Here is a 20769-nt window from a genome sequence, read left to right as displayed (position 1 = left end):
TCCAGTGTATAAAAATTGACATCATTTGAAAGGCATATGAATCAGTATTGAGCAAATGAAGTTTCACTAATTGGGGGCTCCTTAATATTTGCCTCTTCAACTCTCTAAAATGGTCGCAGATAAATGTCGCTCTTCAATGTTCTCTTATGAAAGAGGTGAAAAGATGATTTTGTCCTTGAAAGTGAGTCACGTGCGACGTGACGCCTATCATACTACGCCAATTGTTAACAAAAAATTGCGGATGTAGCACTAGTTGAAGTGGTAAGCAACATTTTTCTCTTTTGTTTTCTATTTTATATTTTAATTTTTTTTGTAAGAGAGAGAAAGTACATGCATGAGAAATAAAAGTTAACAAAAAATGTCATCACGCAACATGGCAACTGTAGCGGACAAGTCAAGCAGCCGATGGAGTAATAGATAGCGTGGAAAGCCATTAGTTTTTAGTTCCTGGAAATTCAAAAGACAAATCAAAAAGAAGAGGTCAATGAATTTCTCGTGTTCAAACTAATGAAGTCTAGTTGTAATAACTTAGTAATTTCCACACAAGCATCAAGCAGCATCACGATCCGCTCCCACCATTCCCACGGCAAGTATCGTGGACCCTCCCACCCCGACAATTCACTATATATTGCTCCATACATCCCCTCTCACTTACGTCCTTCACAGACAGTTTCAACAATCCCATCTCTCTCTCTCTCTCTCTCTCTCTCTCTCTCTCTCTCTCTCATTAACCAACTTAAGAAGCTTACTATTACCCAAAAATCGACCGAAAAATGGCCCTTGAATCTATGAATATGCTTCCGAAATGTGATGCCAATTACGCAGCTCTCTCTCCCACAACCTTTCTCAAGAGAGCTGCTGCTTTTTATGCCGACCGTACCTCAGTCGTCTATGAAGGCACTCGCTTCACTTGGGCCCAAACCTACGACCGTTGCTGCCGTCTCGCTTCCTCCCTCGTTTCCCTCAACATCGTCAAACACGATGTGGTTAGTCTCGTTTATTCGCAATTAACGATATACACTCAAAAGTAGTTAAAAGCATTTACTTATAGTGCATTATCGCAACAGTTTTAGTTAATTTATTTTCTCCAATATTGGTTGATTGATATTAAACAGTAAGATTAATTTTTGGTGCTTTGCTTTTCTGCGGCAGGTTTCAGTATTGGCTCCTAACATTCCGGCAATGTACGAAATGCATTTCGGAGTGCCCATGGCCGGGGCCGTGCTCAACACCGTCAACACCCGCCTGGACGCCAAAACCATAGCCTCCATTCTCCGGCACTCAGGAGCCAAAGTCTTCTTTGTCGACTACCAATTTGTCCCCCTGGCACGTGACATCCTGAGGATTCTCACCACCGGAACTGCCGGCACATCCATGCCGTTGGTCATCGTGATCGACGATATCGACTCCCCCACTGGTATTCGACTCGGCGAGTTGGAGTACGAGCAACTCATCAAAAGGGGCAATCCTGGATTTATCTCCGTTCCGGTCGATGACGAGTGGGACCCCGTCGCTTTGAATTACACCTCCGGAACGACATCGGAGCCCAAAGGCGTTGTGTACAGCCACAGAGGCGCATTCTTGAGCACCCTGAGCCTAATTTTGGGCTGGGAAATGGGGGGCGAGCCTGTTTATTTGTGGACCCTCCCCATGTTTCATTGCAACGGCTGGACCTTCACGTGGGGCGTCGCAGCACGCGGCGGCACCAATGTCTGCCTCCGCAACACCACTGCCTACGACATCTACCGCAACATTCACCGCCACAAGGTGACGCACATGTGCTGCGCCCCCATCATCTTCAACATCCTCCTCGAGGCCAAAACCCACGAGCGCTGCGAGATCTCAACGCCCGTCCAGATACTCACTGGCGGAGCCCCTCCTCCGGCCCCTCTCCTAAAGAAGATCGAGCCGCTAGGGTTTAAAGTAACCCACGCGTACGGCCTGACAGAGGCAACAGGCCCCGCTTTGGTCTGCGAATGGCAGGCCAAGTGGAACAAGCTGTCTCAGGATGGTCAGGCCAAACTCAAGGCAAGGCAAGGCATAAGCATATTGACTCTTGCTGACGTGGATGTAAAAAACAAGGACACAATGGAGAGTGTCCCCCATGACGGGAAGACCATGGGGGAGATTGTTTTGCGTGGGAGTAGCATCATGAAAGGGTATTTCAAGGATCCCAAGGCGACCAAGAAGGCGTTCCAGAACGGATGGTTCTGGACTGGAGACGTCGGGGTTGTACACCCAGACGGCTACATGGAGATAAAGGACAGGTCGAAAGATGTGATCATATCAGGAGGAGAAAATATTAGCAGTGTGGAAGTTGAAAATATGTTACATGGGCATCCAAAGGTGTTAGAGGCAGCAGTTGTGGCAATGCCACACTCTCGATGGGGAGAGAGCCCGTGTGCTTTTGTGGCTCTCCGAAGCAACGCCGAGGGGGCAGCCACCGAGTCCGAAATCATTGCTTACTGCCGCAAAAACTTGCCGCATTTTATGGTGCCCAAGAAGGTGGAGTTTCTGCCCCAGCTGCCCAGGAATCCAATGGGCAAGGTTCTCAAAAACGTTTTGAGGGATCAGGCAAAGACATTCATCTCATCGGAAAGTCAACAGACCGCCGTTGATTCCCACAGCAATGATCAGCAGATTCTTGCTTTGTCGCGTCTTTGAATGGTTTATCAATATTTAACCTCAAAACTCTTTTTTTTAATGTGTTATTATTTCAGGATTTAATTTACATGGAATAACCATTTGTACAGTGGATTTATATCCATGAGTTACAGAATCCAGTATGTTGTTTAATCTTTTCTGTGAGGTTGTGAGGTCGGCTGCAGCTTCATTTTTAATCACAATTGTTTTCACAAGTCCAATTTATTTAGTCACCCATTCTCTAATTAAATTATTTGCTTGTCACCTAGCCAATTCGTATAAAGACAGAAATGATTCCATTCTCATCACCTTCTAATTAAATCTCATACTGCAAGTAACCTTTTACGACAGTGGTAGAAAGATGTTAAGCATTGCATGACAGGCAGGTTCAAACTCATAGCTAATCTAAATATCTAATCTGACAAAATCTATCATTTAACAAAAATAAATAAATAAATAAATAAATCACACACTAAAATTTATAACTAAGGGACAGCCTAGCAGAGAATCAAGCTTTCGGTGCAAATAGCAATCCTATGTACAACCTTCCAATAGCTCAGTGAAGCCAGAAGCTCTTCTCTTTTGGAAATAAAAATAGAGTGAACTTGACGTAAGTCCGAAGTTGAAGAGATTTTTCAGTGTGACCGGTACACGAGATGGTACATCACATGTCACTAAACAAATTGTGAGATATATGTGCTAAAAAGTTAATAACTTAAAAAATAAAATTTCCCACCATTATTATTAAAGCACGTGGTGTACCATTTGTGTTCCCATTACAACTAAAAATTTCTCCCGATTTTGAGGGAAGATTTTTCAATGTGACTGGTATACGGGCTAATACATCATATGTCACTATACAAATGGTGAGATATGTGTGCTTAAAAGTTAATAACTTAAAAAATAAATTTCTCATCATTCCTATTAAAACACATGATGTACCATTTATGTTCCCGTCACAACTAAAAATTTCCGGTTTTTTAGAGCAATTATCAGATATGGTCCAATCCTAATTATTGAGTTAAGTTCGCTGACTTATTGTCCACATCATCTTATTTTCATTTTCTTGTCAAATTTACTCCTTAATTAAGGATAAAACTTAGGCACGAATTCTTTTATATTTTTCCCAATAATATCCGAACACCTGTTTTTATTGTTTTAAATAGTGTATGTGTTATTTTTGTGGGGCTTTAAAAAAAAGAAAAAAAAAAGACACACGTATCATCCTTTAATTGGACAACAAAAAAAGTTTAGTATGTACGGTACTCATCCTCCTTTTTCTTTCATTTTTTTGTATGTCTTCTTGTCCCTTTTCTTCCAGATAATACTTAGGTACTGAACAGTCAGTATCCCAATTTTACTGACCACCTACATGGCCCAATAGTATTCTAACATCTGTCATATAACCCAGCAACCAAACACCCAGATTCATTCACGCCTCCATCGCTCTGACCTTCCGACTGCCCCTTTTCCACTGTCAACCCATCTCTCACGGATCCAGAGCAGCCCATCCTCTCACCGGCGATCCCCCTCCAATCCCACTCATCTCCGGCGATCCCACTCCTAATTGTTCTCTTCTCCAGTGACCCACCCCGAATCCCTCTCTTATACTGCGAATTGGGTGCATGTACCCGAGGAAGATAACAAATTGGGTGAACGGAGCACCAAAATCCATCTTCCATATATTTTAATGACCCAATTAGGTGCACGTATGCTAGTATCCATTATCTATGATGTCTTTTCGAGATATTTCAGACTATTATCAACTTATTTTGTGGTGAGAAGTGGGGGATTGGGGTGGGGTCACCAGAGGGTCCCGAAGAAGTGATGGGAGTGCTCTCGCACGCTACTCGCTTAATTTCGGAGTTTCCATGGAATCCGAAGCCAGTGAGCTCCCAAAAAGTCTCGTGCTAGGTAAGGATAGGAATATACATATAAGGATCACTCCCATGGACATATATTTTAATGACCCAATTAGGTGCACGTATGCTAGTATCCATTATCTATGATGTCTTTTCGAGATAGTTCAGACTATTATCAACTTATTTTGTGGTGAGAAGTGGGGGATTGGGGTGGGGTCACCAGAGGGTCCCGAAGAAGTGATGGGAGTGCTCTCGCACGCTACTCGCTTAACTTCGGAGTTTCCATGGAACCCGAAGCCAGTGAGCTCCCAAAAAGTCTCGTGCTAGGTAAGGATAGGAATATACATATAAGGATCACTCCCATGGACGATGTGGGATGTCACAATCCACCCCCCTTAGGGGCCCAACATCCTTGTCGGCACACACGCGACCAGGGTTAGGCTCTGATACCAAATTGTCACATCCCGGCCCGGGACGGATCACTTCCCGAGCCCGCTCCACCATCGTAGCATGATATTGTCTGCTTTAGGCTCCGACCACGCCCTCACGGTTTTGTTTTTGGGAATTCACGAGCAACTTCCTAGTGGGTCACCCATCATGGGAGTGCTCTCGCACACTACTCGCTTAACTTCGGAGTTCCATGTAACCCGAAGTCAGTGAACTCCCAAAAGGCCTCGTGCTAAGTAGGGACAAGAATATACATATAAGGATCACTCTCCTAGACGATGTGGGATGTCACATTCAAGGAACAAAACGTACATACTAACAAATCAAATGAAATTGGACTTGATTTTACAGTAGGGGATTTTTTTTGTCTTAGATCAAAATGCCCCAATAAATTAAATATAGGTTTAAATACATTTAACACTGTACAAGTTTAGTAGGATGTTCCTCGTCAAAATGGATCAAGTTTCAAAATGTAATTTTTATTGTAGGTTTAAATGTAAAAATGGTCTATGTGTTATAGCTTTGGCTAATTTAGTTTCTATGTTTTCATTTTGACCAATTTAGTAATCATGTTTATCTTTATTACCAACCATCCAATTTTTGTTAAAAAATTCATAAAAATATTATACCCTATTAAAGAAAAATTCAATTTTTTATTAGCAAAACAGTATTCCTTCAATCATGAAAATTTTGATTAAGTGCCATATATATGTAGCAAAATAGTATAAAAAATTCGAGTAAGTGAATATATAGCCAATGTATAAGATGTTGGGTTTCTATCATGCATCCAGGGTCGAAAAGCCTCCATCCCTTAAATTACTGTAATAGATTCGAACGCTTTTGTTAACAATAATAATATTTTTAAAAATTTGCTTTAACTAAGTAAAAGAAACCAACCGCATTGAACTGTTCAAAACTTAATGTACTAATTAATTTCTTAGACGGCAAAAAGAAAATAGAAATTTAACACACGTTTTTAGTACTATTTTCCTATATTTATAATTATTTTCAATTTGCTAAAACTCATTTCTAGTACAAGGACTTTATATTTTCAATCATGAGATAACCTAACAGCGGGCCTTGCTGAGAAATTATACTGTGATATGGTACCACCAGCTAGCATTGCTGCCAGGGATAATACATTTCCACTCAAATTTCCCCATGTGTACAACTAATATACATAAGTTTATACCGTTAATTCTGTCGTTACAAACCAAAAACAAGATTAATCACTATGTGCCCGGCGCCACCCAAAAGCTTGACTGACGGACTAACGATGGCAATGATGGAAGCCAAGCCACTGCTTCAGTTTAAGGAAAACAGCCAGGATGCGCCTCCATTCATCGTTATTTATCATTTTCCGGCACTTTCATTTTTATCCAATGCCATGCCACAGGAAGGAGGTGGTCAAATCTCGAGGAGGTGACGACGTAGCCACAAAGATAAATAAAAGGGGAATTCTTTAACGTAGTGTTAGCTGCTAAACGACAGGATTTTAAGTTTGTTGATGATTTGTATTAGTAGTACAATGGAGAACTATAAGTGGAGATGTACTACCACTCAGCAATACCACCTAATAATTTCTCCTCAAGTTATTGCATTGTATTTTGTAGTTCAAGTTAATTAATTTAACAAAAACAGCTAGCAACTTTTTGTATTAACTTTGTATTTGAATCTTTCACTTTAATAAATGTCACGTATTATTTTTTACACAAAAAATAACATGTGACATTTAATGCCTTTAAAATTATATTGTGTGTTTTTCATCTTTAATTTTTAGCCAAAATCATTAAAAGGTTTTCTTTCGTGCCTTTGCTTTCTCACTTATCAAATACTTGTATTATTTACATTAGAGTGCGAAGAATAAGTGAAACAAGAAATAATATTTGGGTCAGAAGAAAAAAAATAAAAATAAATATAAGATTGAGTTTACAGCACATTGATAGAGGCTTCAGCGAAAAAAGAAGAAGCTATTTTGGATTAAAGTTTATCTTCAACTCACGCTAAAGCTAAAGTTAAAAACAATTTCTAACTTTAAATTGACTCAATCTTTCTCCGACGTATTAGAAATGTAGAAGCCATATGTGACCTTAGAGTTAAGTGTAAAGTCATATTTGGTTTTGTATTCAACTCGAATAGTCATATATAACTAGGTATTTGAATTTAAACGCTATATTTGAAACTTATTTAATATGTATTGAGGATGATATTCAACATCGAGAATAGTTTTTTAAATTTAACTTTATAACTTTTAATTTTTAACTATTAGGTTGCAGCCTACAGAGAACGAATGAGTTGTTGATAGGACTTCTCCACTTGACTGGGGTTCATATCTTTGATTTTTCCCTGACTGATGGATTCTTAAACGTTTAAATTAACGACTTCGCACGTTTGTTCTTAACCGGCATCTGCTTCATTGGAAAAAAAAAAAAAAAAAAAAAAAAAAAGAAAAAAAAGAAAAAAAAGAAAAATTAGAATCGAACCAAAAACAATATCTAGTCGACATGCATTGTCACATCCCGGCCCGGGCAGGACCACTTCCCGGGCCCGCTCCACCACCGTAGCACGATATTGTCCGCTTTGGGCTTACCATTCCCTCACGGTTTTGTTTTTGGGAACTCACGAGTAACTTCCCAGTTGGTCACCCATCATGGGATTGCTCTAGCCCCCTTCTCGCTTAACTTCGGAGTTCCTACGGAACCCGAAGCCAGTGAGCTTTCAAAAAGCCTCATGCTAGGTAGAGATAGGAATATACATTTAAGAATCACTCCCTGGGCAATGTGGGATGTCACAATCCACCCCCCTTAGGGGTCCGACGTCCTCGTCGGCACATTTCCGGCCAGGGATTGGCTCTGATACCAAATGTCACATCCTGGCCCGGGCGGGACCACTTCCCGGGCCCGCTCCACCACCGTAGCACGATATTGTCCGCTTTGGGCTTACCATTCCCTCACGGTTTTGTTTTTGGGAACTCACGAGCAACTTCCCAGTGGGTCACCCATCATGGGATTGCTCTAGCCCCCTTCTCGCTTAACTTCGGAGTTCCTACGGAACCCGAAGCCAGTGAGCTCCCAAAAGGCCTCGTGCTAGGTAGAGATAGGAATATACATTTAAGGATCACTTCCCTGGGCAATGTGGGATGTCACATGCATGGCATGCATGTGCAAATTAATTCAAAAGAGTGAGCAAAGATTAAAATTAAGTACTGAAAACCCTAGAAAATTCCACGTTTGAACTTTTGAAAGTAAGCACAATTAGTTTTATACATGGAGTTTATGTACCGGTGACGTAATCATGGTTTTTAAATAATTGGGGTGTAATATCAACAAAACTTCATTAGGCCATTTCGTGGTGCACTTAGCAGGTACTTGTCCTTTCCTGCCAACATATGCAGAAAACTTATGCCAACATATGTCAACAATTACTATTATTTGTAGATGCTTATCGAGGGTGGATACATGATATTGTGGAATAGTGTTGTAGACTGTCAAGGCTTGTCAACAAGGTATTTTATCGAGCACATGCTGCACATGGTAGAATCGTACACAAGAAGGGAGAAAATGAGGACAAATATGATAGAAGAAAATAAAAATAGGATGAAGTTGTAATTTAGTCTGCCTTAATTTTTTATAGAGATCAAATACAATACACAAACAAATATACATAAGGTTCTTAAAGTTGTTGGAATCAAGGGCAACCAATGACCCATGCTGACTCCGCCACCATTATGCATGCATATTATGTTTATTATTATTTGATGGTTTCTTCAATAATAATATCTTTTTTTTTTGTTTTTTGGTGAAATAATAATTTCATTTTGAATGGTGAAAGGTTGATAGAAGAGACGTGAAAGCAATTCATATGGGATTTATATAAAGAATAAATGAAAGTGTTGTTTAACTTTCAAGTTTTCGTTTCATGCATTGTCCATTTATTTCTCGTCTAACGCCCTCATGACTCTTTACATCTCGGCAAACTCTGCTCTCTGTTTACTGTTTTCCTTCCTCGTCAATATTGTCGGATCGGCGCATCGATAGGCGACTAGATTTAGCGACATATGGGTGGGGTTTTGCACATTCAGTGGTTGGGCTAAGTAGATCGCCTTGATTGCACGTAGCGGTGCATGCCCATAGACGCCAAGCTAATAACAACATCCCCATAGTCGTTGTCGGAGTTTTTATATTAGGTTCAGTGTCTCTAGACGTCGGTTAAATGAACTTAGTTTTTGACCAAGTTTTCTTGTTACGTGACTTTGGCGGCTGAATCAGGATTTTCTCATGTTTGTTTTGGGTACAATTTTCTATATTCTGTACAAATATTTCTCTACTAGTCATTGTACATTTCGTTCAAGATAGGACAGTGATATTTTATTTTAGGTTAAGATTCAAAGCTTAATTAATAGTTTAACAGTTAGTCTTCACGTAAATCACTGTTCGAATCAAAAGTTATTGTTGTCGGTTCAATGGTTCTGACTACAGAAGGGGACAAGTGAGTGAAGTTCTAAGAAATCAATCAAAGACAGTTTCATGTTCTTTCTCTGTTGTTAACGTGGAATCAAAGATCTACTAAGACTTCGACATTTAAAATAGAAATATTCATTGCCAGGAAGGCGTAAATTCAACAACGGCATTGCGCAGCTATTTGATTCACAGGCCAAAATCTTTAAGCCCCTGTTGAATTTAATCTAGGATAGTACTTTTCACACGTCTCTTTTTACCTTTCACACAGTAAAAAACAGTATAGCAATGAATATCAGGATGATACTAGGAAATATGGTCCGAAAGTGGAGGCTTTTGATCCTTTTGTTCCGGGGGTAATAGCCCCTCACTATTTTCTATTAATTTTCTTCAATTTATTTCATCGATGGCCCAAAATTGAGAGTAAGTGAGAAGTAAAAATGATTTTGGAGATAGCACCACCCCTTAATCTACTTCTTATTTTTAACCTTTAGATTCTATAACATCCAAGGGTCCTAATTAAGAGTGATGTGGAGAATTTCAATCTATAAATGACATGGATTATAAATACCCAATAAAATAAAATTGAGACTCGGAAAGATTAAAATAAATAAATAAATCTAACGTAAAATCTGGAAGTGTGGGAGTGAACGTGAGAGGGAGGCACATAGGCTTGTTTCTTTACAGTTTTCACAACATGACTACCTTTTGGTTTAAAGTTCTCATGCCATCAGAACCTACTGCCCTTTTCGATCAATTGATATAAATATCAACAGAAACGAATATAAATTATATATTGCAAATTCAAAGGTAATAAGTGCTGGAATCTGATATATTCTAATCTACCACAAAATGATACGAAAGAACGAAAATTATATTTTGGCAGAAAATTGAGGGTTTAGCGAATCAAAGTTTAAGAAAATTTGGAGTTTAGTGATATGGAGGCTTTCAATCAAGATTTTAACGAAATTTTAGAGAACCGAAGTTTTGCACTCCAAAGATGTGAAGAATGAACATTTAGGGTTTACAGTTTTGTTTTATTTACTTATTGAAGATTTAAAAGGCTGATAACTTGATTAATTGTTGTGAATTTTGGAAGATTGTGATTGACTGATTCTGTACAATATATACTACTATAAATAGCTATGTGTTTACAACCAATTCCTACTAACTAGGTACTTATTTACAGCACATAATACAAGATAGGACTGTAATCAATTACAATATATATTGTCCTGATATCGTTGATTGATTCATAATATATCTTGGTGATTATCCTTGACTTTCTCAACAATTGTTGCGTGTGTCGAAGTTTTATATGAAGAAAAATTTTAAAGAGATTGTCTCAAAAGTTTGACTATTTATAAATTCTCTATCATTTTATATTTTTGACATAATATTTGATAATGTTAATACGAAAATTGCCTTTAGGTTATGAGGTAGCAGAGAGTAGGAATAGAATCATCATGAAGTCGCTGCTTTGTCAATTCATTCACATTCTCGATTGGTATTGTTTTAAGAAACTGCTTTGATTTCGTAAGAGAATGGTTGAAATGCACATTGCCATGATTTTCATTGGCTATGGGTTGAAGGTGGATAAAGGGTGGGATGTGTTTCCCCCTCCCAGACGACTACGGATTGTTTTTTTTTAATATTCTTCTACTTTTATTTTATTTCAGTTTTATTCTTTATTGGCTTTCTTATTAATTAATTGTAATTTCATATTGATACCATGTCATCTATTAATTAATTGTAACTTCGCAACTATTAGTTATTGTCTATTATGTAATTGATAGTGTAGTATTCCTAGTTTATTAAAGGACTTGGTTTTAAGGGGAACATCTACAGTGAAGGGTTACGTAGGGGTTCGATTTTATCGCAAACAGCTAGGCTCCGTTTGGTAGGCTGGATAAGATAGGTTGTGGTAAATTAAAATGGACTTGAGTTCAAACCGTTGTTTATTGTGTCAAAATGTGAGATGAACAAGATTATACATAATAGATTATAAATTCACAATAAAGTGGGTTATCTAATCTATTCTTATACATAAATTACAAGTCCTATCTTACAAGTCTCTACCTATTTAATCATATCCTGAAAGTACAATCTCATCTAACCTACCAAACGACCACAATGATGAAAACAATTGCTAACGACGATATTTGACATTAGTGTATTTGTATTGAATATTAATGTCATATCAACAATATCTACAAAATATCAACGCCAGCACAATTGTGGTTCAACGTTGACCTTGTAAACCGCTCTTTGTCCTCCACCACCCGAACCTTCACATCCATTGAAACAATAACGCCAAAACACACAATACTAAACAATTAACCACAAACTCATTAATCACGATCGGAATGAGCTGCCCCTTCTTAATTTGCTTCAATTTGTCGAACTTGTACTCGCACTTCCATGGGAGGTCAAACTCGACTTGCATGGGTTTGTTGAGTGTTGCTGGAACAAAGGTTATAGAGAAAGGAGGAGAAAAGGTAGAGGAAGAGACTCAGGCCTTCGAGTTTTCTTTGCCACAGTTGTAACATAAAGGTGTTTTCTCAAAACATTGCTAATGAGGGTTCCTTGATAAATCTAAAAGATTAAATTAGATCAACAACTTTGAAATTGTAAATCCTATCATTCATTCATGTACCAGAATGATTCACATCCTTGAGATTTGGATGGGAACTGTTCCTTCAAGCACTTCATCCCTAAAGTAAGCGTGCTGAAGGGTCTCCAAATTTCCGAGTTTCTGTAACAGATGCCGCTGACAGTTCTCAGCAGCCATAACTCCTGCGGAGTAAGCTCCGTGTACAGATCCTTGGTGGTCCATGCTAACAGCCTCCCCACCAAAAAAAAGATTACCCAAAGGTGCCCGAAGCCTCTCGTATATATCTCCTGGCTTTCCAACCAAATCCAACGCATAGCATCCAAGGGAATTCACATCTGTTCCCCATCGTGATACCAGATATTGAACCTGTAACAAAGAGACCAACCAAAGTTAAGTCCACAGTTTTTGTATCCATCGACTCCTGAACACCTACTTGAGACGAAAATTTTATCCAATTGGTTGATAGTATCAGGACCTTGTCACTATTTTAGTTACCGAGATTGACCGAAAACTGAGAAACATCTGGAAATAATGAACTTACTGGTTCAGTGGCATCAGACATCATCTTCTTAAGCTGCAACATCACAAAATTAACAGCAGCGTCATCTGTTAGGCTTTCAAGGTCATATGCAAACCTTCCAGCAGCCATATATATGAGGACCGGATGGCCTGTGACCTTGTGAAGATTGAGAAAATACCCACATCCATAAGAATTTGGTGCAACAATACCCAAGAGCTCTACATTTGGCCAGAAAACTTTCTCAAATCGCAAGGCAATTTTGTTTTCATTGCCCACACCAAGATCAGAAATTGCAGCAACCTTCCACTCAGGCAACTGAGGTTCGAACTCAATCAAACTGGCTTTAAGAATCCCATGGGGTACTGTTATTATAGCCGCATCAGCAATGAAGTTTCTTCCGTCTTCAATTGTGACCATCACCTTATTAGACCCATACAATATCTTCGTCACCCTGCTTATCAAGAATCACAAAATTTTAAAATGTATTCTAACCGAAGAATGTGAGAATTTCATAACTTCATTATCTTACTTTTGGGAACTCAAAAGCATAAGTTTTTGTAAGAGCTTGCACCCTAAGTCACAAAAAGGATACGTTCACAAAAGGATTGGTAACTAGAAGAAATCTGAATTTGTCTTTAAATAAACCATTACAATAATCAAAGTAGTCTCGAACTCAATAAAAACTTAATCCAAGTGAAGATAATTTCATAGATTATTTACGGTGTGAAGGAAACTGTCAGCTCAACCAAAGCTGATATAAACTTCATATATATTACAGCACAGCTATGGATAACTGAGTACAAATAATAACTTCAAAATTTGGCCAAAATGTATAATCATCCTTGTCATCATAGGTTTTGTCTTAACGCGTGCCATGTGATGAAAATGTTGTTAATCATACCCTAGTCTTTTGCACGCGACACTCACATGTAGGGGCGAAAAATACACATTAAGTGACCTTTTGGACCCATGAAATGACATTTTTTTTTAACCAAGCGTGTTAGCCCAATATGCACATGGATATAAATTAACACAGCTTGAGACAACCCTGTGACCACATGGAAGATCTGTGCAATTCTGCCTTACAACTTTATATGCTTCTTAGCAAACCATTTTTAATATCATGACCCATCTGGCTACCTCCTACCACCTCTCTCTCTCTCTCACACACACACACACACTAATACCTAATAGTTATAATCCATTAATATATATATAACTGTTGGGTTTTTTCCAGCCCATGATAAGTTGTCCTAAGTCTATTGGGAATTAATAGTCTTAGAGGATTAAATTGTTTTCCCAATTGGAGTTGTTTTCCCAATTGGAGTTAGTTTCTCAATTAAAGAAGGATTCATAACTAGATTCCAATTAGGATTAGTAATCCTTATTGAAGAAGACCTTTATTATGTCTATATAAAGGAGCTATTGTACTAGTTTTGAGACGGGGAGCAAAACAATAAATTGTATACCACTCTAGGGATTAGAGTGAGAGAATATTGTAAAGTGTGTGTGAGAGAAAAGAAAAGAGATAGTGTATTTCTTGTTCTTGTTCTTTTAGGTTTTTCGTCAAGTCCTAGTTCTAGAGATTTGGCAAGATTATTGGTTGTACTCATTATTGATATAGTAAAAGATTGTTGTTGTTGTCCCGTGGACGTAAGCACATACTGCCGAACCACGTAAATTCTTGGTGTTATTTATCTTGGTTATTTGTTTTCGATTTCCGGAGTTTGTTCTTGTTTTTCCCATTCTTAAAACGTGATATTCTCAACAAGTGGTATCAGAGCCTGGTTTGGCTGATATCCGTTTAGAATGGAGGGTGCAATTATGATGAAACTCACTCGTTCCAACTGGGTTACGTGGAAATCAAGAATGGAGGACATGCTTTATTGTAAAGATCTCCATGAGCCAATTGAAGGTATTAATAGCAAGCCAGAAAATATGTCTGCTGCCAATTGGACCAAGATGAATCGTAAAACTATTGGTACGATTAGACAATGGGTGGATGAGAGCATCTATCACCATGTGTCTAAAGAAACTGATGCGCAAGCTCTTTGGAAGAAGTTAGAATCCCTCTTCGAGAAGAAGACCGCTGCCAAGAAAGCATTCCTTATCAAAGAGCTTGTCAACATGATGTATGCGGAAGACGTTAGTGTAACCGAGCACTTGAACAACTTTCAGAACATGATCAATCAGGTAGCCACTATAGGTTTGAATATTGAAGAAGAGCTGCTAGCACTTTTATTGCTAGGATCCTTGCCAGATAGTTGGGAAACTTTCATCGTAACTATAAGCAATTCGGCTTCTAATGGCGTATTGTCTATGGATGCTGTTAAGGATAGCATGTTTAATGAAGAAACAAGGAGAAAAACTTCAGGTGCAGGCGCTGGAGCTGGACAACTCTTTGTCATAGAGAAAAGAGGCAACAATTCTGGTGAGACAAGATTCAATGGCAACTGCCACTATTGTGGGAAAAAGGGTCACATGAAGAAGCATTGTCGTAAATGGAAAAAGGAACAAAAGGATGGGAACAATACTGCAGGTGTTGTGACTTACGATGAAGAGCTTCTTTAATGTAGATGATTGATGGTTTTCTGGCAAAGAAGTCTATAATTGCCTTTGCCAATGACAATGGGTATTGCGATCAGGGGGAGCCTGGTTAAGAGAAGTCTAATCAAGAGGGTCTTGGTTAATGAGTAGTTCGATCAAGGGGAGCTTGATCATGAAAAATTCGATCAATGGGAGTTTGGTCAAGAGGAGCAATCCTATTTCGTTATACCTTCCTCATGGTCTGGAGGGGGAGATTGTTGGGTTTTTTCCAGCCCATGATAAGTTGTCCTAAGTCTATTGGGAATTAATAGTCTTAGAGGATTAAATTGTTTTCCCAATTGGAGTTGTTTTCCCAATTGGAGTTAGTTTCTCAATTAAAGAAGGATTCATAACTAGATTCCAATTAGGATTAGTAATCCTTATTGAAGAAGACCTTTATTATGTCTATATAAAGGAGCTATTGTACTAGTTTTGAGACGGGGAGCAAAACAATAAATTGTATACCACTCTAGGGATTAGAGTGAGAGAATATTGTAAAGTGTGTGTGAGAGAAAAGAAAAGAGATAGTGTATTTCTTGTTCTTGTTCTTTTAGGTTTTTCGTCAAGTCCTAGTTCTAGAGATTTGGCAAGATTATTGGTTGTACTCATTATTGATATAGTAAAAGATTGTTGTTGTTGTCCCGTGGACGTAAGCACATACTGCCGAACCACGTAAATTCTTGGTGTTATTTATCTTGGTTATTTGTTTTCGATTTCCGGAGTTTGTTCTTGTTTTTCCCATTCTTAAAACGTGATATTCTCAACAATAACACCACTAATGTATTATCAATTATCACACAAGTTTAAAACCAAACTAGAAACTTAATTACACAATGTAACCAAAGCATTGATAATTCGAGATAATAAAGAGCAGAATCGAACAGTGGGCCATAATATATGCAAAAGGGTAGTGCTATTTACACACACCTCTTTACCTCCCACCAAGTATGGACAATAGCAGAAGTGATGTTTCGAATGGAGAATGTATTAGGAATTGCATGGAGCATGAGTCCTTGCTTGATAAACAAACCAAGTGTTATTGGTTTCCAACTGTTAAAATCTAATGGTTCAGCCAGAGATGCTTCTTTGCCTTTTGAAGGCATCCTTGGTTCGGTTTGGGTAGTTGAGGCTTAAGTGTGAATGTGAGGTTGATAGGTGTGTGGTTTTGTCAAGGTAAGCCAAATGGGGGAGATTGTTAGTCTAGGACTTATAAATTGGCTTACTTGACTATAAAACCATACAACTTCACTTGTAATTGTCACTTAGAATAAGCAGTGACAATTCAAGTTCAAGTGAAGAGAGAAGAAAGTACAACCTTTCGTGTTATACATCCACCCAGACCTAAAACTGTCATAACCAACATAGACACCATCTGAGCCTTGAGGATGAGGCACTCATATTGATATGCCATAGGCTTTTGTTTTGACTGTTTTAAAAGAGACTTGTACCAGCTCTCTTCTTAGAGATTCGAGTTGTATTTATCATGATTGGTTGAATAAAAAAATCTAAGAAACTGTCTTACATAGAGGACTGTAGTGTCAGATATCTCTTTGGAGAGCCAATACTGTAATAATATAGATTGCATATTTCAAAATTATATCCTATCATTAAAAGTCAAATTTAGGACTAGATATATGAATCTGTTAGGACTGAAGATGGAGTAGAATTTTGCAAAACCAGTAAGCCAGCCACCATATTCCAGTTAGCACCCAGTAAATATGAACAAAGTAGAAGTACAACCCAAACTCGAAGAGGCCCCCATTGTTTGGAACTTGCAGGCCCTAACAAAACTATATTCAAAATCTAAAATAAACAAGCTCGATCCCACTTAGTGGGATAAGGCTTTGTTGTTGTAAAATAAACAAGCTAATCCATGCAACAAAGCTTGTCAAGGACTGAACAAACCAAATTTATAATTTGAGGGAATCACAGCAAAGATGTAAGCTCAGAATCGGATTTAATGTCTTTGACCTCAACAAAATGTATATATGTTGCTAGCACAAGGGAATTATGTCAATTTTTTGTTTGCATAGCTCACAAATCACAATACACCCACACCACACCAACTTAAGCAAAAGCATTTGTCAATTATGGTACGAGACACATACCTGTGATTCAAGTGTACATCAATATCTTTTGCAAGAGCCTTTATTATTGGGTCATAGCCTTGCACCATAAGTCCATGACCACCAGATAGAACATGCTCCTGTATAACAAGTACCCTCAACTTGTAAGCCTTCATTAATAGATAACTCAAAGGTAGCTGGACTAAAATGTATCCAAGCATCAATTATCTGGCTCAATACAATTCATTCCCAATTAGAGAACTCTCTCCCAATTCCCAAGGTATTTAACAAAGAGGAAACAATTGTAAGGAGACAAGCCCAAAAGAGTGAAAATTCGTGTAAAAGTTGGTAATTCTACTTTCAAATAGAGTCGTTAGTTCCGCAGCTCTGGTATAGAATTCTATAATTCAATTTAGGATCGAGTCAAGGGGGAATTGCACCTATGGTTTTTGGCCCACAATAAAGCTAAAAGTTTAGGTATTGAACTAACCTGATCCCAGTTTTTTAGGGATATTACATCTGCATCAGCAGCAAACCATGCTTCCATTCGACATATGTACCATTGTAACACTTCGTGAGCAAGTCCTTTTTGTCTAGATAAGGTGGGAGTTAAATCAGTTAGACTAACAGATCAAAGAATGAAGCATAATACAATAAAAGGTGTCCTAATTTACTTTGTTTCTAATACCTTAATTCAGGATGCCTATCCATCACTACAGAAATTGCTTGACAGACGGACATGTCATCAGAATTCTCAATCCTTACTTTCTCAGTCTAGAGAAATAAAATAAGAAAAGTTAGTTTGCAGATTGCAGCAGGGCTGGATTCATAATTACCCAAAAAAATCAAAGAACCCAGATTGCAGTCTTCTTACCCCTTTGAGAATCTTCTTGAAAGTATCACCAACTTCAACAACCATCTTTTGAGGAACTTGACGGCCATCCATATCAAAAAGTGCAAAGCTGGAAAGTAAAAACAATAGTTCAGACCAAAAACTGATTACAAATAAAAATGTCACTACTTCAAAATTTGAAGAATGCAAAAGTTAAGGCCTGAATTCAAAATGTTCTGCTACCTCAATGATGAAAATTGTAAAATGTAATAAATACATACGGAACTTAATGGGGTTATGTGAAGCAGTAAAAGTGATACTAATCTCAGTAAAAGTGATACTAATCTCACTTCCAATGACATTAAATGGAACATTCCCAGTAAATAAGACATCCCAAGATTAAATTAATTTATATCAATTAGATAAAAGGAAGACATGTCTACCTTTTCAAACTTGTGCTCAACACATTTAGGAGTATAAATCTCAAGTCCATTCAGAAGAAAAGTAAATAATCAAGGATGTGCTTACCTTTCCAAATCATGGTCATACAAGACAGAGTCGTCACCACTTGTACGGTATAAAGTAAGTCCTAGTCGGCGTATCAGTGGAGCCAAAGGATTCTCATTGCAAACACCATGCAGCCTGAAATAAAATTGAAACAATATTGGACCATTAGTTAATAAGCCATCAACCTAAGTTAAACTGGTTCGGTTCTTCAAATGCAATGCAGAACTAGAAGTGACGGCAGCTTTTGAAAACCTCTAGTTTAACTTTTAGTAGAAAGGATTTCATTCAACAATAAGACAGGCGTACATACTCCAAGACCCAATTTATAATAAAAGAAGCAGAGTTCATGTTGACGAATAAAATAGACGAGAGAAGAAAACAAACATAAAATTTTGATAAATCGCATTTGGCTATCGAAATCATCAATGTCATTTCATTTTCTGTAATCACATCTACAATTTACAGTTTCTTGCCTTTGTGATTGCTTGTGAGTGTGCATGCAGATTCTTGAATGCATTTGCAAGTAAATAGTCAATAGGATTCAAATACAGAACATAGAGCATACTTGTTAACATATCCAAAAAAATGTTCTACTTTTATATAATAGTGGCTAGGATTTTATCTTATGGGTGGCTCAGCAAGCAAATCCAAATTTTTCTACTTGCTTCCATATAATAGTGGCTAGGATTTTATCTTGTGGGTGGCTCAGCAAGCAAATCCAAATTTTTCTACTTGCTTCCATATAATAGTGGTTAGAGAAAGAATGGTTCTTTCTTTGTTTAGTCCACATTGAACAAGCTTCTATGTTTAAAGAGTAAGCGATGGCTTGGGGTAATGACCAGTTGTAGGCTATATGGAACAAGTAGAACATAGGACAGAAGAACTGTGGCAAGCACAGGGTATCATCACCTAGGAATTTCCAAGAGTAACGCTCATAACCTAGGAAATTCACATTAATGAAATTCTTTTATTTCTTAACATTTTCATGTTTACATGAATCTATGTAATGAGACAGGGGTTCATCTTAATCAGGCAGCAGCATGGATAGATCAAACAAAAAGAATAAGATAGATCATACAAATTAAACAAAGAATAGATCAATGCCACGGGAACCAAAGCACTGCGTACATGCAAAAAAAGGAGGTATTAAATTCCCCAAAGTTCAAAAGAGTGAATTTACCATGATGCTCCCATATCGACTGGACAACCAAATGAGTAGTCGGTATGAATCCGGCCACCAAGTCTGTCCCGTGATTCGAGCAAAACCACCTGACAAAATTATGACAATAACGTTAAGGCATTGCTGAAATCAAGCAAGATACAATTTTTCGATAATTTTTTAGGGGTCCAAAACATATTCACACACACACACATATACATAGAGGGATAATACTAATTGTTGCCGACCACTGACCTTAAAAGATGCATCATGGAGAATACGGGCAGCAGCAATCCCTGATATACCGCCACCAATGACAATAACAGAAGGGCATACATTCTGTTGCCTCTCAATGTGAGACAAAACAGAGCCTACTCAACACAAATATCACAATTGTCAGACCAAAAAGCAACAAATTTTATCAAAAATAACCACCACCCAAATTTGAAATGCAGCTTCAAATTATTAAAAGGCAGAAAACATACCATCAAATAAATCAGCGGATAACGGATCCTTCGGGTCCATTGGAACTTCCAAGAAAATGGGGATTTGAAAAGAATTGAATTGAATTGAATGATTAATTCAAATAAAATTTGGAATTCTGAATTGTGGGTTTTTATTTTTCAGGGTGTATAGGAATCTTGGAGATTAACTGGAAAGAATGATAAAGAATGAAGATTAAAAGGCCTGCAATTATGCGGCTGAGATTGGAAGAAGAACAACAACAACGCAGCTTCTCATACCAACTCATGTCATTTATCATGTCACATATACTCTCTCTCCTCTCCCTCTCTACCACAAATCGAAACGGAAAGAAGAAGAAGAATCCTGTCTCTCTCTCTCTCTTCTCTGCAACAATGGCAAGTAAAATTTTTCAGAATTCCCTTTTGGGTCGGGGGGCAATGAAGGCGACGAAAGAAGACAACCCAGATCGCCGACGGCCAACTGGGGGAATATTTTAGGAATCTTCGAGCTCGGATCCAGCAGTGTACAACTTGGACGCAAACTGTTCAACGTTTATCAGCCGCAAGGTTTCTAAATTTGTTATTAATTTCTTCTTTATTAAATTATTAATT

General features: G+C 38.0%; 2 protein-coding genes across 2 annotated transcripts; one reads left to right on the top strand and one right to left on the bottom strand.

Moving 5' to 3' along the window:
- The first annotated feature begins 644 nt into the window (after positions 1 to 644).
- On the top strand, positions 645 to 2864 carry LOC137741133 (trans-cinnamate:CoA ligase, peroxisomal-like). Its single transcript, XM_068480937.2, has 2 exons — positions 645 to 986; positions 1153 to 2864. The coding sequence occupies exons 1-2, from the start codon at positions 774 to 776 to the stop codon at positions 2662 to 2664; spliced, it is 1725 nt and encodes a 574-aa protein (XP_068337038.1). The 5' UTR covers positions 645 to 773; the 3' UTR covers positions 2665 to 2864.
- An 8706-nt stretch (positions 2865 to 11570) lies between these two features.
- Positions 11571 to 20769, bottom strand: LOC137740836 (polyamine oxidase 5). The gene is made up of 10 exons (XM_068480642.2): positions 20179 to 20769; positions 19949 to 20064; positions 19715 to 19803; positions 18556 to 18669; positions 18070 to 18157; positions 17884 to 17969; positions 17686 to 17788; positions 17238 to 17335; positions 12565 to 12994; positions 11571 to 12389 (listed from the first exon to the last, which is right to left on the bottom strand). Exons 1-10 carry the CDS (start codon positions 20216 to 20218, stop codon positions 12075 to 12077), a joined length of 1479 nt encoding a protein of 492 aa, XP_068336743.2. The 5' UTR covers positions 20219 to 20769; the 3' UTR covers positions 11571 to 12074.

Source organism: Pyrus communis, chromosome 9, assembly GCF_041283825.1.
Source record: "Pyrus communis isolate YQ-2024b chromosome 9, ASM4128382v1, whole genome shotgun sequence".
Taxonomy (NCBI): Eukaryota; Viridiplantae; Streptophyta; class Magnoliopsida; order Rosales; family Rosaceae; genus Pyrus; species Pyrus communis.
Note: the sequence above shows the minus strand (reverse complement) of the source record. Positions and strands in the feature narration are given on the sequence as shown.

Excerpts from the sequence above, each read along its gene's own strand:
- LOC137741133 (XM_068480937.2), top strand. The coding sequence starts at position 774 with ATGGCCCTTGAATCTATGAATATGCTTCCGAAATGTGATGCCAATTAC. Across the intron at positions 987-1,152 it reads ACATCGTCAAACACGATGTG|GTTTCAGTATTGGCTCCTAA; the intron begins GTTAGTCTCGTT and ends TTTCTGCGGCAG.
- LOC137740836 (XM_068480642.2), bottom strand. The coding sequence starts at position 20,218 with ATGGACCCGAAGGATCCGTTATCCGCTGATTTATTTGATG. Across the intron at positions 17,789-17,883 it reads GATAGGCATCCTGAATTAAG|ACAAAAAGGACTTGCTCACG; the intron begins GTATTAGAAACA and ends CACCTTATCTAG. Across the intron at positions 17,336-17,685 it reads CCCTAAAAAACTGGGATCAG|GAGCATGTTCTATCTGGTGG; the intron begins GTTAGTTCAATA and ends CTTGTTATACAG.